Source organism: Rhinolophus hipposideros (genome assembly GCF_964194185.1).
Source record: "Rhinolophus hipposideros genome assembly, chromosome: 10".
Classification (NCBI taxonomy): Eukaryota; Metazoa; Chordata; class Mammalia; order Chiroptera; family Rhinolophidae; genus Rhinolophus; species Rhinolophus hipposideros.
Window position 1 is genome coordinate 60,255,188 of NC_138056.1, and position 25,045 is coordinate 60,280,232.

At 33.4% G+C, this 25,045-nt stretch overlaps 1 protein-coding gene across 6 annotated transcripts in view; it reads right to left on the bottom strand.

Moving 5' to 3' along the window:
* NOX4 (NADPH oxidase 4) overlaps positions 1-25,045 on the bottom strand; it is a 160,200-nt gene that overhangs the window by 97,529 nt on the left and 37,626 nt on the right. For all 6 annotated transcript variants that reach the window (XM_081064752.1, XM_081064749.1, XM_081064750.1 and 3 more), the window contains 3 exons: positions 22,616-22,643; positions 15,964-16,036; positions 11,461-11,541 (listed from right to left, as the gene is read on the bottom strand). In XM_081064752.1, the coding sequence (XP_080920878.1) occupies positions 11,461-11,541; positions 15,964-16,036; positions 22,616-22,643 (182 nt within the window). The remainder of the gene's footprint in view (positions 1-11,460; positions 11,542-15,963; positions 16,037-22,615; positions 22,644-25,045) is intronic.

Below are 25,045 nucleotides of genomic sequence, written 5' to 3' on the forward strand. Positions count from 1 at the left end.
TTGCAATGGTATTTAGTAAAATAAACCATGTACGTACATTCATCTTGCAGAAAACACCATTAAATCAGTCTGCAACTTACATTATCCCCCTTCACCCTTGAGTACTGTCAAGTCCAACCTAAGATTTCAGTCCTGCCTGACCTGAACCAATTCTAACCTAAGCAGACAAGTTATCAAGAGAGTCAAGCCTTCCTATTAGCAGGCAGAGTGCTTTCCTAAGTTAGGGACCCAATGTGCCTCAAGGAAACCCCAAGCATCTGCATACACTTCCAACCAAAACTTTTACTGTCATCCCCATTTTGTCTAGTGTAGCCAGGGTCTTACCGCTGCACTCTTTCCTGGGTTCTTGCCAATGATACCTGAGTGTATCTGCATGCTGCAGCTTGACTGGAGCACATATTGTGTCTAGCTTTTGCTGGGGGCACTGCTGAAGGTACAAAATTAGGCAACATAGACGGAGCCAGTATCATGGGTATAACCTGTGCAGTCTTACGGGATCCTTCTCTTAGAAGGGCCTTGTGATGGGTTCAATCATCTGTTATCACCATCTTGAAATGCTTAATAATTTTTCATCATGGGACCACACATTTCCATTTTTCAGTGAGCCCCATAAATTAAGTAGCCTGCCACAGACACTACACACTGAGCAAAATTAACTTTGGAGTCTAAGAACATAGGATCAAAACCCAAACCTTCCCTAAGTGTGTGAAGTTACATAGGTCATTTTACTGTTTCCTCAGCTGAAAAAAAACAAAAACAAGATAGTACCTGTTACTCTCTACTTCAGAGGTATATATAAGGTCAGACAATTAAGTTCGCAAACTCATCCTAGAAAAAGCGCTACATACCTCAATGCTGAATATCACTGCAATCACCTTCCAAGTACTCCCCTTGTAGCTAAGCACTGATGCCAGCACCTAGTCCACTCTTCAGAGCAATTTTAGAACTCTTTTTCTGGAATGGCCATCAGAGCTGTCATTGGACTACCCTTGATGTCCTGAATGTCATCAAAATGTCTTCCTTTCGATATTTCCTTTATGTTCAGGTAAAGAAAGAAGTCATTGGGGGCCAGATCAGGTGAGTAGGGATGGTGTTCCAATTTGTTTACTGGCTAAAAACTCCCTCACAGACAGTGCCGTGTGAGCTGGTGCATTGTCGTGATGCAAGAGCCATGAATTGCTGGCAAAAACTTCAGGTCGTCTAACTTTTTCAAGCAGCCTTTTCAGCACTTCCAAATAGTAAACTTGGTTAACTGTTTGTCCACTTGGTACAAATTCATAATGAATAATCCCTCTGATATCAAAAAAGGCTAGAAACATTGTTGCAACAAGTTCGAGAACTTAATTGTCAGAGCTTATGGGAGAAAATGCCATATGACAGCAATTCCTGTAGCCATCTAGCTTGCAGGATAAAACATCAGCAAAAATAAATAAATCATAAAACCTAAGTCCAGAAATGTTATACAGAAAAATCATTTTTACATAAAAATAAAAATTAATCCTATGAATGGGAAATTATAAGTGGGAATCCCACACATTTCTTAAAGATTATAAATGTATAGAACACCATGTTTATTAACATATGGTAAATATGTAAATATTATTGAAGGGGATTAGGATTTCATATAAGACTTAATTCCTCAGGAATTTTATTCATCCTATATATTTAAGTGAAAAATTCAAAAACCAAACAGGGAAATGAATTTTTTTCCTTCTGTGTTCCAAAGAATTTTTAGCCGCAGAAGTACACAAAACTCCCCAGCAAAAATGTGCCAGTCTATAATGCAACCAAAATAGGCATGATTTACTAGCTATTTTCTCTGGCACTGGAGTTGATACACTAGTTGCCATAATAACTTACTGCCTAGATAACACTAAACATAAGTGACAGTCCCAAAACGGGTTTCAAGTTACATTTAAAAAATACACAGATAATTTTTTATTACTATCTGCAATGCTTTGATAATTGAAGAAATTTGGAAGAGCCTAGAAGGACAACATATTCTTAGCTATACTTCAATTAATACAATTTCACTTAATCCAGCAAATAGTAAGTGATGACTTGTGAAAGGGATTCCATTGATTAAGACAGGTAAAAACATTCCTATCTTCAAAAACACTAGTTTACCTAAGATAGATCACTCAGCAGTATTTTTTTTCTCTCTTTTATATTGGAACTCACAGATACATAATGGGGGTAGGCAGAAGAGAACACGGGAATGTTCCACTATTCAACTACAAATTCAGCTATAACTTGACTTTCTCCCTTTTACCTAAGGTTTCATGTATCGTATAATATTCTGTTAAAAAGGCTTCTGAATATATGGTGTTTATGTGACTTTTTCTTTCCCTGCACATTTTCAAGGCATATATGTACAGACGGTGCCAAAAAAAAATGTATACACATTTTAAGAAAGGAAAAAAAAAACTATATTAAAATTGTAATACTCAATATATAGCGATAACAAAAGATAAATACAAGTCATATGTATACATTTTTTTTGACACCTCCGGTATGTAGAGTCTTTCTTTTTTCCTTTTTTCTGTGCAATTCCCACACTTATCCTTGTTCTATGCTGTTAGCAATGGCAGACACCACTCTGAGGCTTGGTAACAGCCTTTAAAAGACGTGGGCAACCTATTCCCTGAATGACCAACTATAAAGACGCAGCGTGGCAATGAGAGTACTGATAAGAGTACTGATAAGAGTACTGATAAGAGTACTGATAAGAGTATCTCTTCCCCTGTGTTTTTATTGGCTGTAGTCTAGATCCTAGGTTTTTTCATTGTTACTTTCAAATTACGTGGAGAATTTTGAATGTCAAAATTCCACATAAATAGAAATTTACTTTTAGATGTATTATAAAGTTATCATGTTTATCATAATGAGGTTGTACATTTTAAGAAACATTTATAAAGCAGACCAAAAAGAAGGCATTTACTTCTCACTCTGTTTTCTGGGAGAACTAAATTTAACCTTCAAACTCTTGGAATCTATATACCTTGTAAGAAATTTGTATTTCTTATGAAATACATACAAGCATACACATATACACACTCACCAATTTATACAGATAAATTGGAATGATATCCTAGATCTTCACATGACATGAATATATTTCATTTGTAAGCAAAGGTACCTTCAAAACCATGAATAAATAATTCAATAATTCAAGATAAGGGTGGGAATTAAATGCTAATATTCTGGGGTCAGACTTTGGGTTCAATCCTCAAGCCTTATCAAGTACTAACTGGGTGACTTTGGGTTGACATTTAATTTAACCTTCTGTGACTCATTTTGTCATTTATAAAATGAGGACAATAACAGTACTTACCTCATAGTGCTGTATTTAAAAAAAAAAACCTGTGTGGTGCGTGTATACATATGCTTATGTATGTGTGCATAAAGTGCTAAGAATAGTACCCATCACATATTAAATATTACCCAAACCTTGGAAATTATTATGAATAATACAATTATTATCCTCTAAAATGATAGTGTGATTCACAAACTCATATCTATATTTGTCAGTTAAGTTCTCCTTAGAGTAGCCTTCATGTGAGAAGAAAATTGTCCCAGTAGTTCTTATTTTTCCCACAATCCATTTTTAACTCTGGACAAAATTTAGGCAGACGATATAATGTGTAAAGGTAACATTATAACTTGCTAGAAAAAATCTGGCTTTAGTTTGGTTATTTTTAACTTAATTTGGGCCGCACACAGCTTTGGGAATTGAGGGTATACACGAGGTCTGACAATTAAATTAGTGAACTCATCCTAGAAAAAGTGCTACATACCTCATCGCTGAATATCACAACAGTCATTTTCGAAGCATTCCCCTTAGGAAGCTATCACGAACACCAGTGCCCAGTCCACCCTTCAAAGCAATTTTGGAACTCTTTTTCTGGAATGGCCATCAGAGCTGTCCTCATATTACCCTTGATGTCCTGAATGTCATAAAAATGTCTTCCTTTCAATATTTCCTTTATCTTCAGGTAAAATAAGAAGTCATTGGGGGCCAGATCAGGTGAGTAGGGAGGGTATTCCAATACAGTTATTTGTTTAATGGCTAAAAACTCCCTCACAGACAGTGCTGTGCGAACTGGTGCATTGTCGTGATGCAAGAGCCATGAATTGCTGGCGAAAAGTTCAGGTTGTCTAACTTTTTCATGCAGCCTTTCCAGCACTTCCAAATAGCAAACTTGGTAACTGTGTGTCCAGTTGGTACAAATTCATAATGAATAATCTCTATGATACCAAAAAAGGTTAGCAACATCATTGCAACAAGTTCCCAAATGTGTGTGTGTGTGTACGTGTGTGTGTGTGTGTGTGGTGTTTCTTTTTCAGAAATTCATGCATAGCCTACATCCCTTTAATCATTCCTAGATAGTATGAATCCAAGTTGAGAACTCCTGTTCTATTGAAGTAGAAGTAGGATTTTGTGGTAGAAATAATGGACATCGAATTAATTCACAACAATTATGTCAGACCCATTGGAAATTAAGCATCTAGAAAGTGTTCGGAGCAGATCAGCTGTAAGAGTGATGGATAGTATACCAAAGATTTAACCATGATGATGAGCATGCAAACCCTCAACTTCCTACCATATTAGAGGACATCCAATACAACCTCTAAAGTAGGATAAAGCTAGGCAAATATACCGTGTTTATTATTTTAAGGCTGTGGGCTCCCAAATATCCATGTAGAACCCCTATTTGAGGTAAAGTGTTTATTTGTGATTCTGGCTCAAGGCCTGTCTTAAATGTAACACATCAGCCTCCCTAGAACTTTCCTCTATGCCTGGGAATAAACAGAATGACCATATGCGCTATTTTACCCACAGCTACAGTTTAATTATTAATAGTATCCCATTTTATTCTCAGAAGTGTCTGGTTTGAACAATCAATTATATAGTGACTTCAAATCGAGAGGCAAGGAAAGAGAAACTGAAAAGAAAATATAGGGAAATAATTGTTTCTCTTTCAGTACTAGAATAGAATTTATTAACACACAACTTCTGGATCTTCCTTTCCCTGGCTTTACCAAGTACCAGTTTGACATTCTAAGAAGCCAGGTACCTCTCCCCAGTAGGAAGATCACACAATGCTCTCCTCCTGCCAAATCTATGTGGATGAGCCCTCAGTCCAAGTGGCTTCTAAAAGAGAAGGTACTTGGGAACCAGCAACTTTTAACTCTTAATTATATTGCATAAATACCTCCAGCACCCCATAGTATATTCTTAATTTCTTCTTCCTAGGGGCAAAGGAGAGGGAGGGTAAACCAGTATAATAAGCCTAATCTCATGAATATTTGTCTAACCCTGGTTAACTTCTTGAGCCTACACCCTATGAAGCCAGCAGCGCCTCCAGTTCATTAATGTCATTGTTGACAAAGGCTCCCCACTGTCTTTCTCCAGTTTAAAGAACAAGGTTTCCGAAACATGCACACAGAAAACCATTTCTTTTAAATTCCCTAGACAAAATGATTCAAGCAGAATATAAATCATGCTCTAAAATGTACTCTTGCCAAATGGAGTCCCAAATGACAGAGAGTTCTATTTAAAAAAAATAATTCAAGTATCATTTATATAATAAATTAAGGTCTGAGAAGTCCAGCAGAGCTGGCACAAGAAATTACTTGCACTATTAACTGGCTCTCACTGCCATCCATACATTTGAGAAGGACCTTTCTCCTCTCTTTTTAAAATTATTGCTTTATAATTCCTCTCTCATGTAAATAAAAAATAAAATAAAATTACTACCCACTCAACTGTCCAGAGCTAAAGCAAGGAGGAGTGTTGACTATGGTAAGAATGAGAGGTTAGGGTGCCAAATCTCATTTACAATGCATCCCTTCCACATGCCTTTGAAAGGAGTAGGGTTGGGCTCTTGGCTGAGGCTCTCTGACATTCATAATCGCTTTTCTCTCCAATATCCTTTTTATCAGTAAGTGAAAATAGCAGTATATAACTCCTCCTAATAAGTTTTTCAAATGAAAATGAAGAAAGAAAATCTAGTTACATTTCTCTCTGGAAAGAAGAAACAGTTTGGGCTTCTCCCCAACCCCCAAAATGTCCTATGGATTGAAGTATCTTTAGTGTACCACACAAATAGCAGCCTCCCAGAAAAGTGTATTAAAAATTAGAAAAAAATATTTCCTCAGGAGAAGGTTTGTTTTACAAATCTCAAGACAAATCTTTATGTTAAAATCAATTGAATTTTTGAAACCTAACAATGTTATAAACTTACTGCTCTTTCAAAGAAATTTCTGTTAATCTGCTAAGTAGTTTCCATTATATTTTCAAATTACATTGCTAACAGAAAAATATGGGCTCTTCAAAAGTGCTATGTGTTTTTCAAGAATCAAAAAAGGTGATTCTTCAAACAGTTAACTGTGGATTTTCTTCTTTACACACCTATTAGCACTGGTACAAGTTTTTGTACCAAAAAACAAGTTGTTTTGTTTTTGTTTTGTTTTTTTTCTTTTAGGATTGAGTGGGTCCATATTCCACCTACATTCTGCCTACTTATTTAAACCTGAGACAATCCTATGATGTAGATGATTTTATTAATCCCATCTAATGGATAAGAAAAATAAAGGACAAATTATCTGTCATATAAATATTAAGTGTTTTTAGTAATTGTCATGCTATACAGATCTCTTGGAAAAGAAAATAAATGCATTTTAAAGATCTATGTAGACACTGAAAAGAAACACCTGAGCTTAATGCATATAAAATGTGTTTTATTTAGGGTGCCAAACAATAGATTTGCTTATATAATAAATAATGGGGAAAAAAACCCTCTAAAACATAGGTGAGATGAATGAAAACTAGGTCAAAGGGCATGAATAATCACGGGACAAGCTATTTGGGTCCTAAGTAATATTGATTGCAATATTTAGGGCAAAGAAGGTAAGACTCCCACTTTGCCGATGTCAGATTGCATTCCCCAAGAGCACTTCATTTAGTTTGGATTCCAGCTTTAAATGCCATACCACGAAGCCATGCCAAACTGTAGCTAGCATAATTTATTTAGTGGTTAGGAACGTGGGCTTGGGAATCTGATACCTGGGGTAAAACCCAAGCTCTTCTACTTTTCTCACCATGACTTTTCTGCAAGTTATTCACGGCCCCTGTTCCCTCACAGGAGTAACAGGAGTAATCTGCAGTAGCAGATTTTTACCAGTGTTGTTGGGAAGATTTAATGAGATCAAACATTAGTACAATACATGATAAGTATTCAATGACTATTAACTATTAATATACTCAAAGGAGAAAGTTAGTAATAATGATGAGACTTGGAATACCATCATGCAAGAAACAGATAAACAGAATTTAGAGAGGAGAGTGACTCAATTTTCATGGCCTCTAGAGTCATAGATTTTTAAAAATCTACCCAGAAATTAAAATAAATTCTGGTTCAAAAGATAAAGAACTTAGTGAAAATGACAGCTTCCCAACGACAGAATGGGCTTTTTAGAATTTAATATTTACTTAGGCATATTATACGGGAGAGTCAAAGAGTCTTGGTGAAGGTATGTCCTTCAAGCTTCCTTCAAAATTTGAGATTCTATGAAAAAAAACATTAACCTTAGAAAGTCGTATGAAGCAATTGCTCCTCTTACAGCAAAAGTCTGCTTTTGGTAGAGAAATTACCCAACAATTTCTAATTGCTTCCTCCTGGAAGCGTAAAGTTTTCTAAAATTTCTAGCCCATATTCCCTAAACTATTAGAATTCTTCATAATAAAATACATTTACAATTGGAAAATATTCAATTTAATGTTATTTCTAGCTCTTTCAACTGGTTTTTAAAATCCCAAACTAATTACCAATGCCAAGAGACGACAAATTATTTATTAAGCTGTTCTTCTATACCGTGTATAGTACTTAGCCCAGTGATAAACAGAGGAGTAAATTCCCGGCAAACAGCGATTTTCTGTTCAAACCAAAAGCATACTGTTTAACGAAAATCTCGATATAAATCTAAGCAATTTGTCTTGAATAACTGCACTTTATTCATATAAGCAAAAGCTAAAGAATGAAATTATCAAGGCATTTCATAAGTAAAGATATGTCTAATTCCTCAACATTGGCACAAATGATAATAATTTCAACAGATTTACTTATAGATAGATCCTTTAGTAATTTAAAAAAAGTTTTAAGAAATGTTCCAGTTTGAGAAATCTGTGAGATTTTCCAGTAGTACTAATTATTCCCACACCAGAGGCATAATCTATGTAGCTTTATTCAAAATGAGCCTTCATAGGGTTATATACTTTTAGTTTTAAGATGAATAAGTTCTAAGAATCTACGAATGTACAGCAGGGTGACTATAGTTAATAATACTGTATCGTATACTTGAAATTTTCTAAGAGGGTAGATGTTAAGCCTTCACACTAGGAAAAAAAAAATTAAAAACCTGTAGAAATGATGAATGTGTTAATTCACTTTATTGTATTAATCATTTCACAACATGTATTGTATATCATTAGATTATATATTTTAAATATATACCATTTTATTTGTCAATTATACTTAAATAAAAAGATTAAATTTCATTAAAATATGCATTCTAGAATGCTTATAGTATTGTATACCTTTTGCACGACACTTATTTCAGTATTAGAATAATTGTTTTCTTAATTTTGCTGATAATATGTAAAGAACCATTACTTCAGTTGGCATAATATTTTGATTATATATAATTCAGCCTGTAGATGCCTTTTGTTATTTCTTTCTGTAAGTCACTTTCTGTTTATGACCCTTGTTCAACAAAAATAAATTTTAAATATTTCTTCTTTAATTTCCAAAAAATGAAGAATTCTCAATGTAATTCTTTTTTAAATTTATTTGTTTGAACTCTTGAACTTTTTTCTTATATTAAATTTATTGGGGTGACAATGGTTAGTAAAATTATATACGTTTCTAGTGTGCATTTCTAAAATACACCATCTATATTATCACGTTGTATGCTCACCACCCAGAGTCAGTTCTCTTTCCATCACCATATTTTTGACCCCCTTTACTCTCTGGTACCATCCTAAATCTTTTATTTAAAAATGGCTCCATTTTGAATTACAAAGAAAAGTTTTCTCAGAGTTTTAACAGTAGAACATAAGGCAAAAGAATGCACAATTAATTATGCTAACAAATGATTGCATTTTCCTGTTATGCTAACAAATGATTGTTATAGATAGATGAGAGAGGGAGAGAGAACACAATCCCAGATAAATCAAGATATTAACCTTTTTAATTAAGTACAAATTGGTAGTTGCAAAATAGTCATAGGGATGTAAAGCATAGCATAGGTAATATAATCAATAATACTGTAATAACTATATATGGTGTCAGATGGGTATCAGATTTATCGGGGTGATCACTTCATAAGTTTTATAAATGTCTAATCACTATGTTATACACCCAAAAATAATATAATATTGTATGTCACCTGTAATTGAGAAACAAAACAATTATTTTTAAAAAGTTATTAACCTTTTAAAGAAATCTTAAGACCAAATTCTTAGATGTATAGAGCTCTCCAAAACACAGCCTATAAGTAAAAATCATGAGTGTTTGAGTCAGAATGACTGGAATTGAATTCAAGATACATCAGTTAAGGAAACTTTAGCAAGTTACTTACTTTCTCTAAACCTCAGCTTTCCCACCTCTACAGTAGGTTTCACATTACTATTTATCCTTATAAAATGTTGATCATTTAATGACATAAAGCATCTAAATCATTTTTAATTTAAACTTGACATATAGTAAGCATTATGTAATTGTTTTAAATTATTGGTATTATCATTAGTAGTATCTTATAACCCATCATATGATAACCCATCATAGCCCATTTTATGATAATAGCCTGGGGCAGGCAACAAACCATTTAAAGAACAGACTATAAAGCAGGTTTTCTCTACCATGGGCTTTTTTGGTGTCATAATTCTCCACAGGACGTGTTATCCCTACAATGGAAAAAGAATGAAATCTAGAGCTTCCATTGACCATAGCCTTTTCCTGTGTGACAAGAATGGCTACCTGGAAGTTGGGAATATAATGTGTGGTCATGTTTCTGGTGTTCTACCACTATATGTTTTAGAACTATGGTACAGAACAAATCAACCCAAGACCTGCGAGATAGAGACCCATCTAACACTGCTTTCTAAACCACTGGTCTCCAACATCACGGAGAAAAACATTTTGAAAATGCATCCTGAAATAAAAATAAAATTTATGAATGTGACCTAATATACTGACATAGTACATTATAAAACATTCTGAAGAAAAGATTAATAGCAAGTCTGCACTGTTCTCCAAACACTGTTTCCCTGAGGACATTTTGGGTTAAGATAAATGGGGAGAGCAAGCTGTTACCAGGCAACATTGTTTATTACTGGTGGCATGCATCTGGACCAGGAGGACAGTGAGTGAACTATGAAATCACTTAAGACTCACACACCTCAGCTTCCTATGTTCAATGTGTTCTTACAACTGAGGGCATCCCTTGAGGGCTGTTACCAAGATACTGGTTCCTGTGGAGTATGAGTCTTACCCACAGCAAAGTAGTCCATGTCTTTCCATATGGTCTTGTCATCTTAAAACTGAGTTACACTTGGGGGGTAAGGGAGAGGAAGTGGCAGATGGTTCCTGAACAAGATGGACCCCCACTGAAGGAGCACCTGACATCATCCTGTTGACACCCAATGTTTCCTGTCCTGTATTCTTCTGCTAAACCAAGTGAACCTGATGCCAGACTATGGCCTATTGTGTTACATTAGTGTGAGCATCAAGGGAAAAAAACACAAGTCCACTCTGTTGATCATGCAAATATATGCATACACAAAAATATATCATTTCCTTTCTCTAACTAATGGATTATTTCAAGCGCCATACTTTTGAGAACACTGCTTGGGTCCATATACTTGTTAAAATATTTGGGTATATTCTTCACAACAAGCTAAGGATACTTTCATGTTTCCCTTTGTGATTTTCTGGTGTTTTTGACAGATCTTTGTCCTTTGTCATTGTAAATCTTTGCCTTTGTAATTATTATTGCCTTTAGGCCTTTTGAAACTTAAAACTGGTAACTCCATCATTACAAATTCCGCAGCAGCAAGACATTAAGGAATTCCTGAAAATATAAACACTAAAATTCCCTGAAGTCCTTCGCTTCTTAATGAATTTCTTTTAGAAGTTATCAGGATATAACTATAGAGAGTTTTAAAAACTACAAGACTGTGGAATAAGTAACTTTGTATTTAAATTTTAATATACTTTTATACTAGTTTCATTAAAACACGCTATGCTAAAAATAAAATTATTTTTTTCATTCTTAACATTACCCTCAATTCCAACTAACAACATAATTTTACCACTCCCTATGAAAATTCCTGTAGATGCATCTTTCATTACCCCATTTGTAGGCACACATGATTTTTAAAATATTTTTTATACTTACCCTGAAACATGCAACATCAGCAGCATGTAGAAGACAAAGAAGAGATTGTGAGTGTACCAGAAGATGTCGTAGTTAGAAACTCTGAAAAACCAAACTAAGTGTAAGTCATTGTACATTTCATCTCATTAAAAAGATCATGCATCACTTCAAACACGTCCTAAATGAAGAAAATTAAGATATGAGTTCATTTGAAATTTATCTATAAATATTACAGTATTAACATAACACGCAGAGAGCTGACAAAATTACAAATAACACTTTTGTCATTTTAAAGGTATTTTGTATTTCCAATAAAGATATATGGAAAGAATTAAAATAATGTGTTTATTTTCAAGTTATGATGTAAGGCTAAGGAGCAGTTATAGTCTGCTAACATGTACTTTTGCTGTCCATTTTGTCAATATTCTCATTTTCAAATGATTTCTAAAACAACTAATGTTCCTCTTCCAACACATATTTTGAGATTAGTTCAAAGGAAACTGAAATGGAGAGAAATTAAGTAAGTGCTCATTACAGTTTATATTCTTTCCCTAGACAGTGTGTAAGATAAAAATAACACCAATGTGTCTACAAAGGAGGGAGCATGATAAACAATCTATAGAATGTTTGAGAGAAGTAAAAGGACTAACAGTTATTTTATTTCATATGTCAGATGAATATTCATATACTAGAATCTTAGAGGTGGATGGCAGGTATTCATGAAAGTTTTTGAGATGATTCTTATATAATCCGTAAACCTTTTAGAACCCCAGATTTAAGCAATAGCCAATTAATTCACATTTACGTCATTCAGTTTTTGCTACTATAAACAAAATCCTTGTTAACGTGCATTTTGCACATATCTGATTCTATTTTAATCTTAATTCCTAGAAATGGAATTGCTAGATCAAAGGGCACACATCTGCAATGCTTTCCCTTCCTTTTTTTTTTTTTTTTTCTTTTAAGGAGAGTGCAGTTCAAAGTGGCTGGTGCAGGGATTGAACCGGCAACATTGGTGTTATTTGTGTCAGTAGCAACATGCTCTAACCAACTGAGCTAACCGGCCGCCCTGCAATGCCTTTGACTCACACTGCCGTTGCTCTCTGAAAATATCTTTATCAATTATAAACCCAACTGTAGAATAGGAGCGCCAGTTTCCCGAAACCTGGACTCCACTTTATAAGTTTTCATTATTTTATGTAAGTCAATAGGGTATTATTTCTTTTGTGTGTTACACACTTTTAATTTTTCTGTGACTTATCTGTTCATAATTATTACCCATTTCTATAGCGAACTTTTCTTGTTGTGAGTAAACTATTCAAATTTTAAGCATGTACTAGTTCTGTATAATTGTAATACTTTGCCAAATAACATGTTTACATTTCAAATTTTATAATATATATAGTTTTAGTTTTGTATATGCTAGTTTTACTATCTTTTTATTTATTATTTCCCATTTTTCCTTATCCATTATGAAATCTGATAAACACCCACTTAAAGTTTTTTATAAATTTTTAATGGTGCAATTTTTTTACAATTAACTTTTTGAGTTATCTTGAATTTAAGCCTTACTTTCCTCATAAGTTTGTAGTGGCATCTTTCTTATTTAGCAGGTTCTTATATAGCAAAGTCTCTTCAAAGGCTTTCTATCAACTCTATCATCGGTTCAATGTCTTGGTCATTTTTGCAAGTAAGTCCTATTCTGTTCTCAGTTACTGAAGCTTAATCATTTTAAAGTTTAGTAAACCACATTCCCCCCTTTTACTTTTCTTTTGGACATAAACTTGGATGAAATGTAAAATTGCTTTGCTAAATTAAATAAACAAACAAATAACCTATCTTGGATTTTAATTGGAATTGGAACAAACATAAATAACAGGAAGAACTCCATCATCACAGTATACAGTGTTTATTCAAATCTCCGCTTATTTTTCTCAGTGAAATTGTGGGTTTTTTCCTAAATGGCTTTCACCTAATTTCTTGTTCCTAGATATTTTGTTTTTGTTGCAATTGTTAGTGGTATCTTTTTCTTTCAGTTTTCAAACTGATAATAGCTATTATGTAAGATATATATATATATATGTATATATATATATACGTGTGTGTGTATATATATATATATGTATATATATTTTATACTCAATTACTTATTTCAACTCTTTTATTTGCTATAACCCTAATCTTTTCCCCATAATTCTCTTGGATTTTCTGGTTAGACAATTATACCTATCTTTCTGAAATTAATGATAACTTGTTGCATTCTTTTTAATAACTCTAAATGTTTAATTTCTTACCATATGTAAATAATGGTATGCTTTAATGGAATTAAAAATACCACTTTTGCTCTTTTGCAATTTTCTTAGGAATGTATCTCATGTTTCACTGTAAGTATGATCTCAGTCCTGGCTTTTACATTTTTTAATTCTATAAAGGAAATTATTTCCTACTTTACTCTGATTATTTAAACCCATATTTTAGAGTTCAGATTTAATAACTGCCGTTTTAAAGTCTATTGAGATGAAAATATATTTGTATTTCTGTCATCTGTTATTAGTATATATTACTTATTTCAACACATTGACCAATATTGAACCATCAGTAAATAACTAGACTACATTCAACTACTAGAAATCAAATATTGGAGTGATATTTATTCACCTAATTTTCCAATGCTTTATTTCGTGACTGATAAAGAGAAAGGATAGAAGAGTTATCTCCATGGTCACCTAAGAATTACATGATTCTTATAATAAAGCTTGGAGAAAAGCAGAATTGGTTTGATAATCTCTTTTAAACAAATTAAAAAAACAAAAACAAAAAAACCTAAAGATTAAGACGTGTTCACTAAATTATTTATGAGCACAAATGTGATGGCTCAGTTGATCTCTATGTTCCATTTGACAAAACTATCTCTCAATTAAGGATTTTTTTCTAGATGTAGAATATTCATATATATTCAGTCTTATGAATAAATATGTCAGATGTCCTAATTTTCCTTCAAAAACTCCTAAAACTGAAAAAGTAAGTTTTTTTAATGAATGTTTGATGTAACTAAAATAAAATTTCTCCTCACAAAATTGGCACCCTCATGCACTAATGTTAGAGATTCACCTTTCGTAAGATGATTTTCAATTTTTAGAAAAAATCTTAAAAGTGTGCTTACCATTTGACCAAGTCATTCTACATCTAGGTATTTTTCCTTAGGACGTAATTGAAAAATTATACAAAGACATATGGATGGGGTGTTTGTTTCATAATTGAAATACTGAAAAAAAAAATGGAAGCAACCTAAAATATCCAACAATACGAGACTGGGCAAATAATGTTTACCTATATGGTGATATGCTGTGCCAACAGCAGACAATGATAGAGAAATATTTATTAATGTGGAAAAATGTCCATAACAAAATTTAAGAAAGAAGCAAATTTAAAATAGTATGTATAATTTGTCCTATTTTGGTAAAATATGTAGGTATCTGGAGAGAGAGAGAGAGAGAGAGAGAGAGAGAGAGAGAGAGAGAGAGAGATCAGGAGCATGAAAGGGATAGAAATAGAGTGATTTTGGTGGCAGTAGGAGATGGTGAATGAGCGAACAAAAGAATCAGGTCTATAAACACAAACACCAGAAAGTTTGTAATGTGAATCTCTGAGTGGTGAGTTTACTTGTGAAGTTTTGAGATATGTGTGTGGGTGCACAGATGTGTTGAGAAGTGCAAGGATAGACTCATTTGAGTATGCTGTAGGGCAACTGTTTTACCAGTGTGTGTGTGGGTGTGTGTGGGTGTGTGTGGGTGCGCGTCTCTATTAAATTCACATCTCAACAAGTAGAACGACTGAGGATTTTTGAATATCATATATTGTTTCTTTTTTTTCTTTGCTTTCTTAACCAAGAAGTTTGCCCAGTAACATAAAACACTATAAAATATTGTGAAAAACAAAATGTATCCATCAGAAAGAACATGTGAGTGTTCATAAAATTGTATATCTGCAATTGCTCAAACTGTTGTAATTAGAAGAGTTAATGTGAACGCAGATATTTCCAATTATTTTAGCAGATGTCCACTGACCATGATTCTAATGCTTTGTTTAGAATACTATATTAAGTTACAGGAAAAAAAAAAACACTTCGCATCCTGAAATGAGTTATACAATAATTGTAAATTATATATTCTTGTGCATGCACATTGAATTCAATCTCATGTGTCATAGAGATACTATCCTTCAGAAGGATGACCCTGAAGAACTCAAATTTCCACAGTTCCAAAAGTCCTCATACACGATTCCTTAGCAACATAGACCATTTTACTAAAACAAAGAGATTTTTTCAAAAACGGGAAACGATATACAGTAATGTCTCTGCTGCAGTCTTAGTTACCCAGAATAGTCTGTTAACCAGAACATTGCATTGGCTAAGCATTCTGGTGAATCGACATTTTTTTTTGGTACATATAAAAATGAAGATAATCTAAAGAAAATCTAAATAATCAGACCACTAAACATCAAAATCATGAGTCTAACACTCACCGGATTGCATATGTGGAAGCTGTAATCATCAGGAATAACACCAATACCATGCAGACCCCTGTCAGACCAGGAACTATAAAAATGTACAGAAGTACGTTTTAACTTAAGTCATACTGAGAAATAAAGTGCAATAAATTATTGCCTTAAAATCCCAAGTATTATGCTGCTCTGTAGGAAACCCAATTCAAATCACATATCTACTTGTATATTCCCTCTCAAAAAAGCTTTTTTTTTTAATTAGCACAATTTCAAGGTACTAAAAATAAGGCAGAGTCTTTTCTACCTTTAACAAAAGTATCCATTTTTATATTTTCAAATATTCCACTCAGAATGGTGAATATGTACGTACTTCTTCAGATACATACTACAACAAATGTCAGTAATTAATTCATGGGACAGAATTGATATTCAACACCCTTACTGTTCTGGTTTTCTCTACTATGGTACTAAACTCTCTTACTCTCTCCTCCCCTTTTTATAGAACTAGTAGTTCCTTTAGTTTCAATTTCAAATGATTTCTTTTGAGCTTCATTATCTAGAATATTTTTTAAGAAAAAAATAAACAAAATCAAAAGCTTTCTAAAAACCACTTCAAGTATAGAACAAAGATAGTGTGCTTCAAGAAAAAAATTACGGTATGAGAACACTTGCAGACATACTTCCTCTAAGTATGGAAAACGGACTGAAATCAAGGCTGCTGATATGATATAACATTCATTTTTTAAAAAAAAAGAAGAAAACGTGCAAACATTAGTTTTCAAAATTAATACTGAAGTGATAGAATGCTACAAATCCAGTGTTAGCCCATAAAACATGTCTAAAATGAATAGTTGATATATCAAAATGAGCTAAAATCGAAAGTCTCATTTCTTATTAGCTTTTTATTATATTATCAAATAAAACATCCTGTCTATAAGTTACCTTTATTTACTCTTACAGTCATACAAATAACAGTAAGTCATAAATGTCCTTGCTGAGAGATTCCATCTTAAATATTCATAGAAAAGCTAATGGAACAATTCTGTCTCCAAAAGTATACAAATCCCCCCACTTTTCTTGCCATGAAACTACCTATGAAACAGAAGGGCCATTGTGGACGACGAGCCACTAGCAGAAGCAGACACAGTAGATATGAAATAAGAACAATATAGGTCTACATCATTAGGGTGCCAGATAGTTTAGAATCATTGGAAAATAACATTAAAAATCTCAGTAAAGTAGAAACAAATTTTTACTTGTAAAGGGCCACATGAGAAATAAGGAAGTTAGTCTTTGGATATTTAATACTTGAATACTCTTTCCTCCTCAGGCTTCCCAATACACAGATTTAGAAGGCTAACAACACTTGCTTTTCTCTGATGTGTCTAAGCCAAACCATCTCTTCTCTATACTTATTTCTCAGGGTCCTACTCCCTTTCCTATCATCTTTCCCATTGTCCCAGGTGAGTCCTTACTTCCTAAGGGTAAGGGAAGAGCAAGATAACTACACCAGTTCATACTAAAGGACTAACAATATAGAAAAATACTACTTAAAAGGAACAGCAAGACTACAAAATGACCCAGTCTTTCACCCCTCAAGCTATTTACCCAAAAAAAGCACAAACATATATCCATACAAAGAAGTGTTCAAAAACTTCATAGCTACTTTATTTGTAATAGTTAAGGCCTGTAAACAACTCAAATCTCCGACAACAGATGAATGGATAAACAATTGTGGTATTATCTGTACCTGGAAAAGTAATAAGCAGTTAGAAGGAGGAGGAAGAGGAGAAGGAGGAGGAGGAGAAGGAGGAGGAGGAGGACGACGACAAAAGGAGGGGAAAGGAAAGGAAAGGAAAGGAAAGGAAAGGAAAGGAAAGGAAAGGAAAGGAAAGGAAAGGAAAGGAAAGGAAAGGAAAGGAAAGGAAAGGGGAAAGGGGAAAGGGGAAAGGGAAAGGGAAAGCAAAAGGGAAAGGGAAAAGAAAAAAGAAAAGAAAAGAAAAGAAAAGAAAAAAAAAGAAAAGAAAAGAAAAGAAAAAAGAAAAGAAAAGAAAAGAAAAGAAAAGAAAAGAAAAGAAAAGAAAAGAAAAGAAAAGAAAAGAAAAGAAAAAAGAAAAGAAAAACCATGAACTGTTGATATATATGTAACAACATAGACGACTCACAAAATTATTAGGCTGAGTGAAAAAAGACAGACCCCTCAAAAAACAAAAAGGAAAGAATATAAGCTCTATGATTCTTTTATATAACATTCTAGAAAATTCAGACTATTCTTTAGAGATAGAAAACAGATCAGTTGCTAGGAAGGGTAGGGAGCAGGATGCTTTATAAAGAAATATAAAAGTTGTTTAGAATGATAGATATCTTTGTTATCTTGATTTTGATCATGCCTTCACACATGTATACATATCAAAACCATCAGCCAGCCTAAGTTACATATGTATAATTTAGTATTTTTCAATTATAGCTCAGTACATTTGAAGAAGAAGAATAAGGAGGTCTGTCTCTCTGGCTTCAAGTAATTAAAAAAAAGAAAAAAAAAACTTCTAATTTGATGAAATGAATAAATAAATGATGGCTCCATAATGTAAACTTTGTGATTGGAGGCCTTTTCAATAATTTTATTGGGGCTTCATGTTTATGTACAAGGTTTCCCAGGTGGTTCTAAATATGCAAAGATTAGCTATGGAATGTTTGCAAATCACTTCATCAGAAGGACACCTGAAAAAACTGAGTATGTTTAGAATAGAGGCACAATTTCCAAAGTGCATTATTTGAACATTAATTTCTTAAGATATTAATTTCTATTACTCAAAGATGCTGTGACTTCCTTGCGGTGTCACAGGGTACATGAGTGTATTCAAGTCTCTGAGAAGTACTAAAATCAAGAAACCAGTTTAAATTTGAACAGATATTTCCTCAAACATTTAACTAGAGAACATAACATGGAAAACATATTGGAAAGTCTTAGAGGGGGTAAAATAATTGACTTCAGCCATTTTGAAGATGAAATAGAAGCCCCAGACAACTTGACCAATGGTATGTTTATTCTGGCATTACGGTCTTGTTATTACCGTGCCTTAGGTAATTTATGAAATTATCTTTTTATGTAAAGAATTACCGTGCCTTAGATAATTTATGAAATTATCTTTTTATGTAAAGAATTCATTTTTTATTGTCTATGTCCTAGAAGTATAAAAAGAGCAGAGTTTATAATTTACAATGTAATAGACTTTGGGTTAATGAAGAAGAAAAACTTATTTATAATTAGCAATGAAAATACATACATATATACATACATATATATATATATATATATATATGTATGTATCACAGTTAGAGTGGTCCAAAAGAGGGGGGAGTGATACCTTAAAGAGTTATGGTTTCTGTCACTGGAATTAAACAAACAGATGATGGCCAACCAATTATCTGGGATAGTATAGAAAAAGTCTATGCATCAAGTAATACAGTTAAACAAATGACTTTTACCCATTCAATGAATATTTTCTGTGCATCTATAGTGTACTGCTAGGGCTAGAGAAAAGTGAATTCTGCTGTACAAGAGATTCCAGTCTAGTGCAGGAGACAGGATAAAAAAGTAATTGCAGAATAGGGCATTATGTGCTAAAAGAGATGCAAGCATCAATTATTTTCAAGGTACATCAAAGGGCAACCTAGCCTCCACTTAAATGACAGCCTAGCTAAATCCCACTGTATTAGCCTCTATTCCTACGTCTATTCCAACAGTCAGGAAGCACAGGTTGGAAATTAATGGGCTAATCTAAAGTCACTAGGCAAAGTTACTTGCCAAAGTGAAATACACTGTGAACTCTTTGAGTCCTTCAAGTTATGGGGCAAAACCTATACTTGTTTCCTTAGGAAAAAACATGCATGAATGTTTATTCTGATTGCTTTCCATTAATTAGTACCCTTTAAAATGAATGATTTCACCATACTGCCATTTCTAGATATAACTGAGAGACCATTCTCATCCTTACCCAGATGTGGTCAGACATCCCATCTTGCATTCATTATTTTGTTTTTTTCTAATGTAACTGGAAACATAACTGTATTTGTTTATGAGGGTTTTTCTAATAGAAATTGGATATTATGCATTTTATTCTCATCATACAAGGCACTGCCAAATTTGGTGATATGTCGTAAGCATTTTTAAATGAAATGTTTGAATAATCCAATCTTTTAAACTTATTTTCTAAATTCTTAATTAGAATGTTTTTTAACACTCCTTATTTATTAAGTTGAATTTCCATATTTTATGTCACTTATACTGTCACAAGCTTTATTTCCTATAAGACAATCTTAATTTCTCAGTGTTAGGTTAGATTTAAAAAAAAAATTTTTTTGAAGACAGAGAAAGAGAAGACTATGTAACACTAAACAAATTAAAATCCAAGACACATATCAACTAACGAAAAAAATGTTCTTTATCACTAGAACAGCTTAAAACGTGTGCATTTCTTAAAAAATCAGGAACTTGTTTTTTTCCTAGAAGCTAAGTTTGACAATGCTCAAAGCTATGAAATCATTTTGGTCAGAGATGTATTAGTAATACAAAGATAGATTAAGTCTATTTGTAGAAAACAGTGTTACTTATCCCATTACCATCCTTAGATTCTGCCTTGTTCTGTCACCTACTGCTATTCAGTGGGGCCAGTCAGATGCTTTAGGAGCTCTAGACTCATAGTTAGGGGGATGATCTGGGAAGTGGATGGCTCCTGCTGACCAGCACGGCATTTCTTTCATGAAATGTTGACTAGGCCACAGAAATGGTGCTGACATGCAGATTTGAGGCGATGCAAGTTGTTTGCATTGACAGAAACTCCACAAAAAATATTTGTCTGCATGTCATCAGGGCAGCGCTGCCCTAGCCTGAAGAAACTCACCTTCAAGTGAAAAAAGATAGAACGCATTGTATATCTAAGGAAACACATTATTTTAGATAGAACAGAGTATTTTCACAATGTATCTTTAGGAACCCAGACCAAGAAGAGGCCAGGTCTGACTAGCGGAATTAGGGAGAAATTTATGCACGATGGGGCATGTCAGCAGAGACTTAAAGGACAGGCAAGAGTTGACCACATGAAAAAAGACAGTAAGGGAAGAGAATAGGCAAAATATAGGTGGTAATGAGAAGTTATGTTCAAAAGTATATAAGATGCTCAGTAAGAGTAAAATAAAGCGCTCAAGGTACATGGGAAGGTTAATAAAACACAATGTCAGTTCCCACCCCCAGAGAATGCCTAGGATGGAGCCAGGAAATTTGTGTTTTTAAGTATTGTCTCTACTTAGTTCAACATCACTCATATGAACCTCTGAGAAAGAATAAGTGGTGATGAGGTTTCATGGTTAGGTGGTGAGATCACCTGTTCACATATAAGTATTAATTATACTGTTCTTAATGTAATATCTTTGTCATATAAAAAATGTTTTTATATCTTTGTAAACTAAACTTTTTTTAACATTTCAAATGTTCCAAAGCTTCGACTATTCTTTGTGCTATATAAAATAATATTAAAACAAAGTTCTTAATTATCTCTTAAATTAATTCATATGAACCAAAAAATATATTGATTCATACATAAGGTTTTGGTTTTCTGCTTTTTCTCCCTTCTATTTCTCATCCAATTCTTCAGGCTTAAATAAAACCATGTTTTCAATGAGCAAAGTTGTAAACAAAACAAAACTGTGTCCGTAAAATGAGAATTGTGAAGCCCTTTGCAACTGGCAAATATCATAAGGCGGAAACAAAATATATTTTATAAGGTAAATATATAGCTGTGACATGAATGGAGAAAACACCTGAATTCTTGTTATTTTTCATCATAAAATTGATTGAAAAGAAAAACAATGCATTTAACCAGGCCTAGCCTCAGTCCCATATGCAATTCAGATCCTTAATTGGATGTCACAGCCAAATCTTTACAATAGACCATCTCAAATACCCAATTCTCCTTGTCCCTGACATAAGTGCTAAAATCCCCCAAATACGGTTTTCTCCTTTCATCAGTATAAATGTAAGGTTGAAAAAGAGAAAAATTTTAGTAAGAATTATACTAACATCACAAAAAAATTTGGAGATGTTTAAATGTGCTTTAACAAATTAATAGTCTAGACTCAGATTTCATGGACAATATGTTTGAGGAGGAAAAGTAAATTGCAAATAAAAAAGGGACACGTTTTAAGAAAAATAACTGATCTTAATGACTGTTTCTCCTCTTTTTTATAGGTATTAAAATCACAAAATATCCTACTAAATTCCTGAAATTTAAGAAGCACATTGATACTCAGAGTAGTTGGTGTTTCTTTCCAACACCCTGAGGGCAGGAATCCATTCCACATGCATTGTCTCCAGTGGTACTTGCCACAGCAGTGTGCACAAAGCAGGTCCTCAAGAAGCATATGGCATTTAATTGGGAAAACATATGAAAGACACATGCGTTTACTTACTTTTACTCTTCATTCGAATCCCAACTGTTTGCCTTGTCCCTCTGTTTTCATTGCAACTTTAAGCTTGAACTCCTGATATTTATTCTGATATACAAATTTTCCATATGCTATATTTTAACATATATCTAATTGCTATGTAATTTAATGATACTTATTTTCAAAGATTTTACTGAATCTTAAGAAAGAGCAATGAGTAACAACTTACCAGTTGTGAAGAGAAGTTTCCTAGGATCCTAAGAAAAAGGGGAAAAAATTTTTGACTGTAATGTAAAACATTGATAATATAAAATTGCACGAGGAATCTGCTGGGTGTAAGATCCATGTATTAGGCATTTAAAATACTATTCTCTCAATGGAAATAAGAGTCAGTTAAGTTTTGTACTGTTTTCATGATGCTAAAGGATATTATAATAAGTACAAAATCCAACTCTGAAGAAGTCTGTTCATCTGAGAAAGGAAGAGCCTGGATGGGGAGTCAAAGGGCATAGGTTCCAGCTTGATGGCTGATTATGAACCAGTGGTAGCAGCCTGAAGCCCACTCTTTGACCATATTAAAACTCAGTATTTTTTACTATAATGAGGAAACATTAATATATACTTTGTCTACCACAATTGCCAACTGCACATACCATGTGTCAAGACAGTGGAAATCACAAGTAATAAAATATGTAGGAAGGGATATACACTGTAAATTCAGTGCAAAGAATACTAATTGAGAATTTACACTGTTTCCAATACCATGAAAAGTAGATATATAAGGAGGAGAGATCCCTGTTAGTTATAAATATAAAACATTAATATTGTGAGTATAATATTTTCTTTATACGTCTCCCATGGTATAATGGCCCTTAGTCAATTCTTTTTCTATCTTCTGGATAACTTAGATTAATCCCTAGTAAATTTATGACTTTATTTTTCATCCTAATGGTACTGAACATTGCATAACTTTTAAATTTCTTTCCTTATGCCTCCATTGAATCTGGGATCAGGCCAGACTATCTACAAAGTAGGAAACCATTTATATGACACAGTCTCAGGGGCCCTGAATAAGGACCACCTTCCCAAGAATAGCTCTTCATTCAGCTTAGGTCAAATGACTTCTATACCTGGTATTAGAAACATGGCTAAAGGGTAATCTAGAGTAACGTAATATATAAACAACTAGTAAAAATAAAAGACGAGCTGAACAAAGTGGTGATACCAGAAATCTGAATAAAGCTATGGAAACTCAGAAGATGAATCGATTAATATTGTCAAGGAATAGAGATGGAATGTGAGAGTAGGAGATGGTTTCACAGATGACAAATGGAACAGATTCAGCTAAGCCATCAAGAATGTGCCACCATCACAACAAGCTGAAGGATGGTTCATTGGAGATCTGGAGGAGGCAGAGTGAGAACACAAAGCCAGAACAATAAGGTGTGTGGCACGAAACCATCTTTTTCAAAGACAATTCATAGAAAAACATATCTGTTTATATATGCAGTGTGGGTGTGGGTGTGTGTATGTGTGTGTGTGTGTGTGTGTGTGTGTGTGTGTTTCATCTTTAGCTAGTACCTACAAGGTGTTAAAAAATATTTATTAAAAGAAAGAACAGAGGAAGAAAAAAGAAAGAAAGGGAAAAAGTGAAGAAAAGGAAAATATAAATTAAAATAATGAGTTACCTTTTTCATCCATCAAATTGGTAGAAATTTTTAAAAAGTAAGGTGTAGAAATAAGCATTCTGCTAAACTTGGTAGAAATGTGTCAACTGGTGAAGTTTTTTTGAAAGGCAAGTAGACAATGTTCATCAAAACTAAAAATGAGTATACCTTTGAAAACAAAATTCTGCTTCTATGAATCTGCCTGGCAGCAGTGTACAAAAAATTTGGTTTATTGGCGTGCAGGTCATAATAAAATCTAGATATCAACCTAAACATCTGTGAATAAGGAAAAGGCTAAAATCAAATTGTAGCATATTAATATGAAGAGAATAAGATAGATCTATACTTTGTGATACAACAATCCATAATACATATATTTATGGAAACAATTGCTGAGGAATATGTATCATAAAATATCACTCAAAATATCTTAAGTGAAAACATAAAAATTCTCAACTCTGGCTATTTGGGGGAGGAGAAGCTTTCATTTTTCATATGCTTCAAAGTTTTAAAATATTTTATACTGAGCATATATCCCTCTTAAAATGAAATAAATGTAATAACTAAAAACCCTAAGATGATTAAAAATACTGCAATATTAAGCAAAAGTAAACTATGTTAAAAACAATATAATCATTATAGTTATTAAAGATGTATGAGTTATAAAACAAGAGACATGCAAAGAAGGAAAAGTTAAAAAAAAAGGAAATTGCATGGCAGGAGGAGAAAACAAGTAACCCGATGTGGTATGGGAGCGGAGGGTAGAAGACTGGATATAGTAGTGGGAAACAGGGAGGACTGGTGGCTGTGGGCCGAAATCACTACAGGAGAAGAGTTTCCATGGGTGTGCTAAGGAGCTGGCCTTTTCAGCGGTCCTTCCTGCTGGATGCATGCTACCCTCACCCAGTGAGCTTCTGAAAAATTACAATGCCAGATCAATGAAATCATACTAATGGTTTTAAAAACACTAATATAGTCCACTGATTTATCAA